General features: G+C 51.6%; 1 protein-coding gene and 1 long non-coding RNA gene across 6 annotated transcripts in view; one reads left to right on the plus strand and one right to left on the minus strand.

Annotated features, from left to right (window-relative positions):
- The window catches only part of Fstl4 (follistatin like 4), a 381,739-nt gene that overhangs the window by 340,739 nt on the left and 28,619 nt on the right, over positions 1–12,381 (plus strand). For both annotated transcript variants that reach the window (XM_004836583.4, XM_021241322.2), the window contains 2 exons: positions 2,670–2,790; positions 12,202–12,363. In XM_004836583.4, the coding sequence (XP_004836640.2) occupies positions 2,670–2,790; positions 12,202–12,363 (283 nt within the window). The remainder of the gene's footprint in view (positions 1–2,669; positions 2,791–12,201; positions 12,364–12,381) is intronic.
- Positions 1–12,381, minus strand: part of LOC147823010 (uncharacterized) — a 121,988-nt gene that overhangs the window by 19,346 nt on the left and 90,261 nt on the right. The window lies entirely within an intron of this gene.

Below are 12,381 nucleotides of genomic sequence, written 5' to 3' on the forward strand. Positions count from 1 at the left end.
TGGGTTCGGACTCCAGGGGAGGCCAAAATCCACAGCTGCTCCGATGCTCTGTGTAAACGGTGTAGGTTGCCTATAACCTCCAGCATCCCCTGTGTGTTTCACATCATCCCTAGATGACTTACACTACCTGACACAGTGCAAATGGTATGGAAACAGTTGTTACACTGTACTCCTCAGGGAGCATCGACAAGAGAAAAGTCTATGCAGACTTTTCTTTCTTTTTTTTTTTAACTAGGCATTGAACCCAGGGCCTTCACACTGAGCTCCATCCCCACCCTTTTTTATTTTTTACTTTGAGGCTGGATCCCGCTAAGTTGCCCCCGCTGGGATTGAATTTGCCAACTCCCTACGGCAACCTCCCTGCGTGCTGGGATTACGAATGAGCTCCCACACACCCAACTCAAGGGCCAGCACCCCTAGCTCAGACATTTTCTTTTTCCTGAATATTTTCCGTCTGTGGCTGCTTCAATCTGCGGATGCAGAACCCGCAGATATTATACCAAGTTCTGGCTCTTGATTAACCTCTTGTGTGTGGCTGCTAACAGGGTACCACTCTCGGGTGATCATAGGAGCTTCAGACTCGGGGCAGCCGCCTGGGCTCGGCCACTTGCAGTCTGAGGAAGTGGGGTCCACGCGTGTCCAGCAACCCCATCGAGTAGGGATGAGAGCAAGGGGGCCTGAGGTTGGCTTCAGTGAGAGTCCATGGGTGTGAAGAAGACTCAGGAAGACAGTGTTGAGGGAAAACACCAGGAGCTCAGCGCTGGGCTCCCTGCCGGAAGCTCTCGCGCTGCCGTTGGGGACAGAGTCTGCCCTGACTCCCAACACGTGGGCACCAATTAGTTTGCAAGCCCCTGATCCAAAGGGGGGACTGCACCCAACCCCAGCCCTCTCAGGATGCCTGGCCTCCCGCTGCACAGACTCCTGCAAAACATATTTTCCTCCAGACTCGGATTTTGATGCAGGAAACCACTTAGACTAGAAATATGTCATCCCAGCATTGACTAGCCATTAACTTTCATAAGCAGCTCAGGGATAAACCTTTATGGCTTTGTTATGACACAGGACAAATCAGCTATCTGCTGTCTTATTTTCATTATTGAGGTTTCCACCGAATGGCAGAAATGGGGCTCTCAGGCAGAGCGAGGTTTCAGTCAACCCCCTCCAGCACTGCGGGGGCGTTGTTCCTGAGGCTGAGCCAGCCACGTGTATCGTTAGTGACCCTCCTGCCTCCGCCCTGCCCTGTGCCTCTCTCACCCCCTGTGTGAGCTAATTACCCAGAAAGCAATTCAGAGACTCCTGGTGGTCGTGGCTGGACCTCTGGGGTGTGAATACCATAGATTCAGGGGGCAGAGCCTGCACACCATGGCTGGAGCCTTCCTCCCCTGCCCCCGAAGTGTTTCTGTGGAAGAGGAAGCCCAGCTGGGCAGGGGGAAGGCAGGCAGGATGGCATCTGCACGAGGGCTCAAGAGGAGTTTTGTGTTTTCATTTAATAACAGGAAGAATAACATCCCCCAAAAATGTCATGGGAAAGTGTTCACCGAACCCCCGTCAGGCAGATGGAACACATAGTGTCCCAATGGGCAGGTGGGAAACCAGCGCCCAGAGGGTCTTGGGGGCCAATAGCGGATCTCAAGCCACACCGTGGGTCTCCTGGAGCCGGCCGCTAGGCTTCCACATCCTTCCTCAAAGACAGCAGCACACAGCCCATTTTCTCACCCACCAGCCTCTGTCCCACAGCTGCAAGGAAGACGTCTGGAAACTAAACCCGAACCTGGTCGGGGATCTCCATGGAATTCCAGGCAGCTCCAACCCTGACTCATCTGCAGTTGGCACCTGGAAGGAAGGGCCAGCACTGTACCCCGTTCTGCGAGAGCACAGCTGGCGGGGCAGTCTGCTGCTCTGCTCCTGTGCTGCGCTGGGGACTCCGACACAGCCAGCAGCCCCCGTGTGCCCTCCCTGGGCCCAGGCACAATGAGATCCGCCTGTGAGGCTGCACAGACCCCTGGGCTTTTGCCCTCTGGCTCCCTTTTATGTCCCTCCCTTGATTTTCTGGTTTGCTGCATATTCTTCTTCCCCTTCCCCTGGGTTACTCAGATCCCTGCAAGCTACCTAGAAGAATTTGGGGATCCAGGAGGGATCAACCATGGACAGGCAAACTGCAGCCTGTGGTTTCCAGCTCACTGCCTTTAATAAAACATCATGAATGCAGCCACACTTAGTAATTCACTTGTCATTATGGCTGTTTAATGCTGTCAGGATGGAATTGAGTAATAGAAGTCATCAGACTCACTGATAAATACTTAGCATGGAGAGCTTTACTAAAGTCTGCTGACCCCTGCTGGACACGGGCGCCTCCCAGCATCCGAGCTCCCCACCAGGTGGGCAGATCCCTGGGAAGCGCAGGCAGCGAGTGGAAGGGGCCCAGGGGCTGTTCTAGTGAAAGCTGGAGGGAGGGAGATGGGGATGCCAGGTGAGCAAGACCGTAAGTGGGCTACAGGGCCGGGGCCCCCACAGTGTGGAGGAGAGGGGACCCCGCAGGCTGCTCTGGCTGGGCCAGGGGGCGGCCGGAAGCCTCTCGCCTGTAGCTATAAGATTTCCTTTTTCCTGGAAAAGCCAGAGATGCCTACTGGGCTGAAAGGCCATTCTCACTGTCCTCTTTGCCCGTGCAGGACTTCGGGGAGGAGGACTCCCTGTACATCAGCAAGGTGACCACCGTCCACATGGGCAACTACACCTGCCACGCCGCCGGCCATGAGCAGCTGTTCCAGACCCACGTCCTGCAGGTGAATGGTTAGTAAATGGCTCCGCGCATGTCTCCGCGAGATCCCCCAGTGCTGCTCAGAGCAACCCCCTGCCTGTGTTCTGTCATCCTAAAGAAATCTCTGAGTCCAAAATATCCCATCTCTTATAAGTGGCTGGGAAAGGCTGGGCCTGTTGACTAGTCGTCACGTGAGACTTTACGCAAAACCTCCTCGGGTGATGAACCCGAGGGCCAGGGTGCTGAGGGATGCGGACAAGTCAGGCCAAGCTGCTGAGGCCCCAACAAACGCCTGCAGTGTGGAGTGTACCCCACAGACAACATAGTGTGGGAGCTGCTGTGGTCTCTAGCCTGGCCACTCCAGCCACCCTAACAAGCCATGTCTGCCCACAGTTCTACAGAAGATCAGCACCCAGGGGCATTAGCATTGTCCAGCCAAACCCATCCCTCCTGTCACCCCGCAGGCCTGAGCAGGGTGCGCATGCACTAGGGAATAATGTGGAAGCACAAGTCAGCCCCAAATCCTTTGAGCCATGGCTGCTGAGCCCACAATAACATGAGCAAGGTGTTGAGAATTATTACATCAGCAGTTCCTCTCCGCTGACTCTGGGATTCTGCGTAAGGAGGCATTAAAGCTATGGCTATGTTTGTTGGCCTTTGATGAGGAATCTGCATTGTGCCAGATGTAACCCAAGGGCTCCTAGTTATGACACCCTGGGTGAGCCAACCAGCCTGGGATTCAGGGGCGAGGCTACCGTGCAGCCGGCAGGCAATGTCCGCAACTCTTCCCACAGGGCTGGTCTAGGGACAGCTGCGGACCAGAGGCTGATGATGCTCTGCATGTCTGGTTGCAAAACAACTGCGTATGTTTTGCTCCAGGTGGCTCAGGTCCACAGACAAGCCTGGGAAAGTGCAATCGCAGATACGCCAGGACCTCCCCATGCTGACCCCGCTTTGCAAGAACCAAAGGCCACAGCCTAGTGCCAGAGAAGGAAGCCTGGAGGCAGGGCAAGCTGGGGGAGGAGCGGCCCTGGCAGTGCTCAGGATGGAAGGCTCATTGTCTTGCCAGGAAGTGTTGTGGGGAGGAGAAAGAGGGCAGCATGAGATGCGCCTTTACACCTCCACTTCAGGCCTGAGTCGAGAGCACAAAGGATGCACTTGAGCAGCTCAGGTGAACTTCAGTCCAGGTGCCCTGCTGTGCGGTTGGAGTCCAGTTTGGTCTCCTCTGACCCAGCAGATCGTCTGGCTTGCTGAGTTGAGGCTGAGCAGACAGCACTGCTGTGTGCCCCGAACTCTAGCTTTTCTCCTTCGTCAGAAGGAAGACAGGAATGGGAGGCTGATAAGGAAAAGAGAGGAGCCAGGCCAGCTGTGTGGGCAGGAGCAGGCCCCGGGCCGTTTTCCCCGAGACAACGAGCAGACTCGAGCTGGCAGCCCCGCTGACAGAGGCTGAAGACACGAACCCTGAGCCCTTCCAGGCCTAGAGCTGGGCTGCTGCTTTCTTAGCAAAAAGTCTTAAACAAGTAGGCACATGCACTTGTGAAATGGGACCAACAATGGTATCTCTTGCCTTTGGGCCCAATGACAAATGATATGCATAAAATGAGTGGGAAATGCCTGGCATGAGATGCCGAGTCCAAGGTGGGCCAGCCCGGATATGTGGGGCTTTATCTCAAGCCGTATTAGTTGTAGTTGGTAGACACCGATGGTGAGAGGATCCAGGTAGCACCCCTGGCATAGCCTGGGCCACCGTCCTCTGGGAGCTTCTCTTCAGTGACCTGGTGGCCCAAGGGGAACCCTTTCAGGCAGCTGCTGCTTCTCTCACATTATTAGTATAACTTGCCCATAGCCCAGGCCTCCCAGAGATGAGGCCCGAACCTGACATGATTTATAACTTTGTGCAAGCTCCCACATTGCTTTCCTAGGAGGAGCAGGAACTTGAGACATAAATGATTAATCCATTAAATTAAGAATACCCTCGACCTCCCCATAGTTCAGACAAGTAGCGATTCGTTCCCAGAACACAATAATAATCTCCAAAGCCGTTTATTACCCCAGCTTGGTGCTTTTGTGACTGCACCTCTTACTAAAGGACATATTTATGCTGCCTTTTACCTCAGCAATGCTAGACGTTTCCCAAAGAAAATGAGCCTGGCTGTTGTCTTTTCATTTGAAGATTTTGCAAATTTACAAGAAAACAATGCGTTTGCCCAGGATATATTAACTACAAATTATTTTTAGTATTCAGATTAACCCGAAAGGAAAAGGGCAGGTCAGAGCCGAAGGGAAACAGCTGTGTCCTTGCAGTGTGGCTGGGTGAAAGCTGTACCCTTCGCCTTGCTCTGACAGGAGCCGCAGAGCCCCTGTGTGGAGCCCTGCCCGGCCTGGGCAGAGGCTGGCTCCAGACTGGCATCTTAGCAGCCACGGGTTCTGCCCATGGCAAGCAGGGGCAGCAGGCGCTCACGCCGAGCCAGGCCTGTGCCTCCCCACCGCAGACTTGGCAACTGTCTCATCTCCCGGGGAGGACACTGCCATCCTCTGAGCAGTGGCAAGCTCCCACCCCACTGAGCAGTGACTTAGAAAAGAACTTCCTGGCCAGTCGCGGTGGTGCATGCCGGAAGTCCCAGCACTGTGAGAGGCGGAGGCAGGAGAACTGCAAGCCCAGCTGGGCACCTTAGTGGATATCATGAGATCTGGCCTCAAAATAAAAACTAAAGGGCTGCGGATGTAGCTCAGTGCAAGGCCCTGGGTTCAGTCTCCAGTACCAGCTAGTAGTCAGTTCAAGGGAAGATGGGCCTCTTGGCTTCTCAGTTCCTCGGCTTTTGCCTTCCGTGTCACTGCACTCTTGCTATAGGACAGTGGTCTTCGAAGACCCAGGGAGCCTAGGTCCTGCATTAGCTCAGGTGCCCGGAGCCGCGCGCTGTCGTTCTGCCCCACAGCAACCGCTCGGGAGAACAAGGGGAGGCCCGGCCCACTGCGGCTTCCTCCCCACGAGTGCCACACATCTGTCCTCAGACACGCGCGCCTGCGTGCACACACACACACACACACACACACACACGTGCACTGTAGCCTGACCCTGCCCACCTCTGGGCCTCCCCTCCTGCCACACTGCCACTACCCCATGCTCCACACACTCCTGTTTCCCCACCACACTGGTCCTCCTGACTCCCTGGCACCCCCTCACTGTTCCCTGTCCTGAAAGTGCTCTTTCCCCCTTTGCTGCCAACTGCACGGCACCCTGCAGGGTTTAACCATCACCTCATCCAGCAAACACCCACCGAGCTGCCTCCAGCTGCAGGCCAGCTCAGCACTGGGCGCACAAGGCCTGCCCTCGGGAAGCACATCAGCGGTAAAGGTGCGAAGGAGGAATTTTTGAAAAACAAAAGAGAAAGAAGAGTCAGATGAAAGGTACACACTTTACATAGGAGGACACGAGAAGATTTCGCTGAGCAGGTGACAGTGGTGTGAAGGCAGTGAGGGAGTCAAAGGTGACTCCCAAAAGTTCTGGTCTGACAACCGGAAGAGGAAAGGGGCCGTTCCTGAGATAGGAGGGGAGAGGAGGAGCTCCCTGGACATTAGAGACATGCGGTGTCTGTTGCAGGGGCGCTCCGGGGTGCTGTGCTGGCAGGTGGGTTTCTGAGTTCGGGTTCAAGGTGAGGGCCGAGCTGGAGGTAAAATCAAATGCATCAGAGGATGCATGGTATAGAAAGTCAGTGGGCCAGGTTGGATCCCCAAAGGGTGATGGAGATAAGAGAATGTCCAGACCCAGAACTCTGACACTGCCGTGTCGCCTGGCGGGGGGAGAAAAAAGCCAGCAAAGCAAACTAGGAAAGAGGAGGCATGGGAGCAGCAGGAAACTAGGAAGGCCCGGGGCAACAGTCAGGTGAAGCTGGTATTCTGAGAAAAGGGTGCTCAGCCCCGTTCAGTGCTGCAGGCAGCTCAGAGAGGATGAGGCCAGGGAGTATCCCCTGGGTCAGGACCAGCATGTAGGAGTGGTGGCCCCTGAAGAAGAGCTGTAAGACCGAGGGCCTTACCAAACGCTCCGAGGAGCTGACTACAGTGAAGCACACCCAGGGATCCCAGCGGTGCCTCCAGAATGTAAGACCAAGGGCCTTACCAAATGCTTCAAGGAGCTGAAGTGGAGCACACCTGGGGATCCCAGCGGTGCCTCCAGAATGTAAGACCAAGGCCTTACCAAATGCTCCAAGGAGCTGACTACAGCGAGGACCACCCGGGAAGGAACACACCGGCCATGTTGGGAAAACAGACCTTTATTAGTCTGGCCAGACGGCACTCCCGAAGCAAAATAGCTCAGAGAGGCAACTGGCTCGGAGTCCGAGGTTGTTTTATAGGGGGTTAAGGGGGCGTTTAACGTGTGGATTCACAGAAAAAAAGAACAAAGGTTAGTGGCTCACTGTCACATGCTGATGGTCAGCAGACATCCTGACTAATAGTTACGACCACCCTGTTTACAGACTGTCCTATAGATACTGGGCCCCGGGACATTTGGTTTTAGGGCAAACAGATGGCTGAGTAACCTCGCCCTATTACTGATTGTCCATTGTCCCAAGGCAAACACACTCCAACCATCAAATTTACAACAGAACCTAGGGGAGTAATTAACTTTTGAATCACACAGTCCCACAAAGAGCGGTCTCAGGAGAGTGGCACGGTATGCTGTAACTGGAATTGGCTCAAGGGAGAGGGAAAGAGAGAAGTTAGAGCCATCAAGCGTGAACAACTTCTCAAGGCACATGCAAGGAGGAAAATGGGGAGTAGTTGGCAAAAGAAGTTGGAGTAAAAAGAGTACCTCCCGTTTTCAAGATAGGAGAAGATAGCATCTTTTAGGGTGACAGGGAAGATCGAGTAGAAAACAGGAAATTGAGGAGAAAGAAAGAGGCTCGAGGCAAGTCCAGGAAAAGGGCGGGAAGGGAGGAATCTAGGAATGAGGTGGGCAGGCCTTGGCACTGAAAACTGGGCATTTTTCTGGAGAAGGGAAGGAGAGTGGTCTAGAAGTCATTATGAGGGCCACAGAGCACTCCTACCCCTCCTCCTAACCCAGAGGCAGGAAGAGAAAGGGACTGCCACCCAGAAGGCTGCAGAAGCAGCAGCACCAGGAGAAAGCAGTTTTCTGTGGGAGCAAGCAGTGGACGACTCTCACAGGAGACCCTGCCATGGGCAGAACACGAGGTCCAGAAGGCACAGCACGGGTTCAGGAGAGGAGGCCCTTCTGGAGACGGGCATGGCCTGGGTGCAGGGCAGAGGAGGAAGAGAGCACGGGAGCTGGAGTGGGCAGATGTCTGGGGCCTCTCTTTAGTCCTCCTGAGGCAGGGATGAAGACAGGGGAGGAGTTTTCTTAGGCCCCTGGGTGTCCATAACTCAAGGAGGCCTCACGACCAGCAGAAAGTGTCTTACTCAGACCTCTGCCCACGGAGACCAAAGTGTCAGGCATTTTTACATGGATGATTCATTCCACACCCTTGGCTTTTAGCTGGCTTTCTTTTGTTCTGGAGCATTTCCATGCCTTTCAGTTCAAAATTAGAGCTGAATTGGTCTGAAAAGGCTTCCGAGGTGGGGCGGTCTCAAGGTCTCCTCTGGAGCCTGTTAGTTGCAAATTCCTTCCCTCCTTGTGACCTTGGGACTCAAACCCGGAGGGTGGGCCCAGCATGGTGCTTTCCCAAGCCCCCAGGTATTGAGGTAGATGTTGGAGTATGAAAACCTTGAGAATCCACAGCTTCCTGTCAAAGATCAGTGCTAAGGCCAAGGCCAGTGGGTGCCAGTCCACAAATCACTTATGGAGACACCAGGCCCATTTCCTGAGTTCCCATTTTCCTGGACAAACCCTGTACCAGCAAAAAGACAGGCAGCCCGGGCATCCAGACTGTAAGGTTTTCCTGAGTGAGGTGGGGAGAATCGGAGCCCGCTCTCCTGGTCTTCGGGGACCACTGTCCCTGTCCTCCGAAGCTGCCCCTGGGAGTGATCCTCACCCCTATACTTGAGTGTCACATCACCTCCCTCAGCTGGAAAGCCCCATGAGCTCAGGGACTGAGGCCCCGTCACTGCTGTGTGCACGGTGCTGACACCTGGCTGGCGTTTCAGAATCGCACCTTTGCAAAATCCACCACGGTCACGAACATGGTGCTGGGTCACAGATGAGAGCCCCTCAGCCTCCCTTTGGCGTCGTAATACTTTGTAAAGTCTGATTTACCAAAGCGACCATCATCTGACCATCATCAATTGGAAAGCTGTCACTTTCCAAATTTTCTCAACAGTGGTCTCGTTTTGCTCATACAGCTTTTCCCTTTCTAGATAGATTCAGAATGATTCTGTCGGACCCCACCCAACGGACTGAAATGGGAATTAGGTTAAATGCATGGCTTAGTGTGGCATATGGTGTTTCTTAACCATGGCAAGACTTCTTATGAAAGAACATCTCTGTCCAATTATTCCAGACGCTTCATGACATCAGGGAGGTTTTATATTTTTCTTCACTTAGGTCCACTCTATTTTCTTCCTGGTAATAGCTCATATATATATATATATATATATATATATATATATATATATATATATATATATGTGTGGAAGTTTTTACTTTTGTGTGTTTTGGTACCAACCTCTTTATTGAATTAATCCTTACCCCTTTTTTTTGGTTTGTTACCTGAAAGATATCCACATAAAATATTTTTTTCATCTTTTTAATATTTGTGCCTCTCATCTTTTGCCTTCCACCGACGACACCCTGTATAATGTCAGAGTCTCATACTGGCTTTCTTTTCTCCTTTTTCTCTTTCCTTACTTAATGTTTCCTCATTCTGGAAAGAATGCTGCCGTTCTTTCCTTTTGTAGAGATAGGAGGAAAATTGTAGGAGGAAAATACCATTTGTTCCTATTTTATTGAGGTTCCCCCCACCCAAGAAATGGATTTTGAATTTTTTTCAAAAGCTTTTTCAGTGTCTAGCAAGAAAATCAAATGGTTTTTCTTCTGACTGCCTTCGACTTTGGATATGATTAATTATAGATTTCCTACTAGCCATTGAAACATATTACACTCGGTCTCAGTGTGTTCTTTCAATACCATGCTAGATTTGAGTTGTTAACAGTGTACTTAGGGTTGTGGTCTACCTAGTCCCGAGTCTGTAGCTGACCCTTTTGTGTGCCTTTCTCTGCCCCTCTTCTCTCTCTGTGACTCTGTCTCTCTCTGTTAGACCTTGATGTCCAGGTTCTACTAGTTTCTAGATGGAATTTGAAATGTCTTCCCTGTTGTATGCTCTAGAAATTATCCAATCCTTCCATTTTACAAAGGAAATCTCCTATAAAACTAATGTGAGTGTCTTTTGGGTTAGCACATTAAATTTTTCAAAATATTCCCTCCTTAATTCAATGTTGGTACCTTAAAGCTCCCTTTTAAATGATGTTTCATTAAGATTTTCACATTTATTACCCATAATTGAATACAGTACTCTCCCATTTTTAATGCACTCTGTGCTCTTTCTCTATTTCTCTTCATTTATTAAACTTATCAGACTTTAGTGATTTTATTGGTTTTTATAAACAGCTAGCTTTTAGATTTATTTATCAGTTATTCTTTCTTGGCTTTCTAATTGATTCATTTGTTTCTGCTTCCATCTCTATTGATTCTTCAACTTTCTGCAGTTTACTTTGGGGTTTGTAGGCAGACCTGTACGAACAGAGGTGATCCAGCAAGAGCCCAAGCTCACTGATGGCCAATTCCTGGCCACGACAAGTCATGAAGTCGGGTTGCTCTCCACCTTCTCTAATCACCGCACAGCCTGTCTCTGTGCTCTTAATTATAACTTCCCAGCCAAGCTTCTATCTATTCAGCTTGAGCCCCATGTCTCCCTCTCGCCAGTGGAAGCTGTAGGGAAGTTTCTTTGTTTCCTCTTTGAACCAAGGAGGTAGAGAAGGGAGACACACATCTATGTTCTAAGCAGTCCTCAGACAGGCTTGCGCTGCTGGCCCCGCGTACCTCCTCCATCCCCACTCGCCGGGTCTGGGATGAGGCCCTTCTGCCATATCCTGAGGCTCTCCCAAGGTGACATTTAACAAGGAGAAACTGGGAAGATGACCCAACAGTCGTGTTCCTGGGTCTCTGTGCTGTAGGCCGTGATGTGCTCTGAACTCATGCTGTGGACACAGCTCTGGGCCATTTGAGGGAGGGAGGGAGGGAGCATGGCCTTTGCCAGTTATCCATTTGGATTTCACCTTTGCTCCCCAACTTTGCCCCCAAGATTGGCCAAGGAAAGGCTTGAAACTCAAGCTGAGTTGATGACAGGAGCTCAGTTTACTTCTCCCAAGAGGCAGTGGAGTTTCTCTTGTCCTCTGCCAACCCCGGCACAGATCACCGGAGCTCCACTACCTTGCTCTGCCAATGTGTCCTCCAACATAAGCATAATTTTTCTGGATGCTCTGATCCCAAGAAAAATCCTGTCTCCTAAAGTCCTGGGATGCCTTTTATATTGAACAATAGAAACTTCTAGGTGCCCCTAGGGCAATACAGTTGTCTACTTTTGGAAAAATCCAACTCCCTCGTCTCCAAAAGGTCTGTCATATACTCATTTGTTTAGTTTAATAATCTGGTAGCTTTACATAGACTCCTACAACCCTCTTTTTGGAAATATGTGGAGTAAAACATATGGATAAATATGAACCCTCACTGCCACTGAAAATGATGTTGAATTTATTTCCTGGGCCCAGAGTTAAGAGCAGGAAGAAGGGTCCTCCAGACATCATTACCGGTGTCTGCCCACAGCCGGCCTGCATGAGAAGGCCCAGAGCACTGTGGGAGGCACCAGAGCCTCGCCCACCCAAGCTTGTCTGGCCCCTCAGCCCCATGCTTAACTGCTGTGGCCCTGGGCCAGGTCACTCCCCCGCCAAAGAGGGCACACCTGGCCTTTCACCTGGGCTCCAGGACTTGGGAAGTGAAATAAAAATGACCCACTGGAAAATCAATGGCCTTCACAGAGCAGTGATGTAATTAGTCACCCTGCCTGTCAGTGCCCAGAAGTGCTTTGCAAAGCATTTCCTACAAGAAATTAAGCTCCTGTCCAATGGTTTTGATAACAGAAATAATATATCTGAGTTTTATTCATTCAGAAATAAATTCCAGGGACCATTGCTTTTACATGTAGCAGCTGAATGGCATTAAATATTTATTTAGATGTCTTTCTGATCATATTTAGAATAATGATGAAAGCTGTGAATTACAGGGTACAATGCCTGACGTGTTTACTGCCTGCAATCCATTTCACAGCCCTTTCTTTCAGACCTTGGGCTGCCAAAGAGGATCACTGTAAGCTGGTGAGAAAGCAAACTCCAGAGTCACCTCCCGGGCTCACTCGCTGGGACAGGGTCAGGACTGCGCCATGAGCACAAAGGCCAGGCGAGGGCCTTCTCTAACCTGCGCCGATTCTTACCCACAGTGCCACCAGTCATCCGCGTCTACCCAGAATCCCAGGCACAGGAGCCCGGGGTGGCGGCCAGCCTGAGATGCCACGCGGAGGGCATCCCCATGCCCAGAATCACTTGGCTGAAAAATGGCATGGATGTCTCGGCCCAGATGTCCAAACAGCTCTCTCTTTTGGGTAAGAACTACCAATGTG

Source organism: Heterocephalus glaber, unplaced genomic scaffold, assembly GCF_053883595.1.
Source record: "Heterocephalus glaber isolate CG9 unplaced genomic scaffold, H.glaber_assembly_v1.0 deba00001606, whole genome shotgun sequence".
NCBI classification, from domain to species: domain Eukaryota; kingdom Metazoa; phylum Chordata; class Mammalia; order Rodentia; family Bathyergidae; genus Heterocephalus; species Heterocephalus glaber.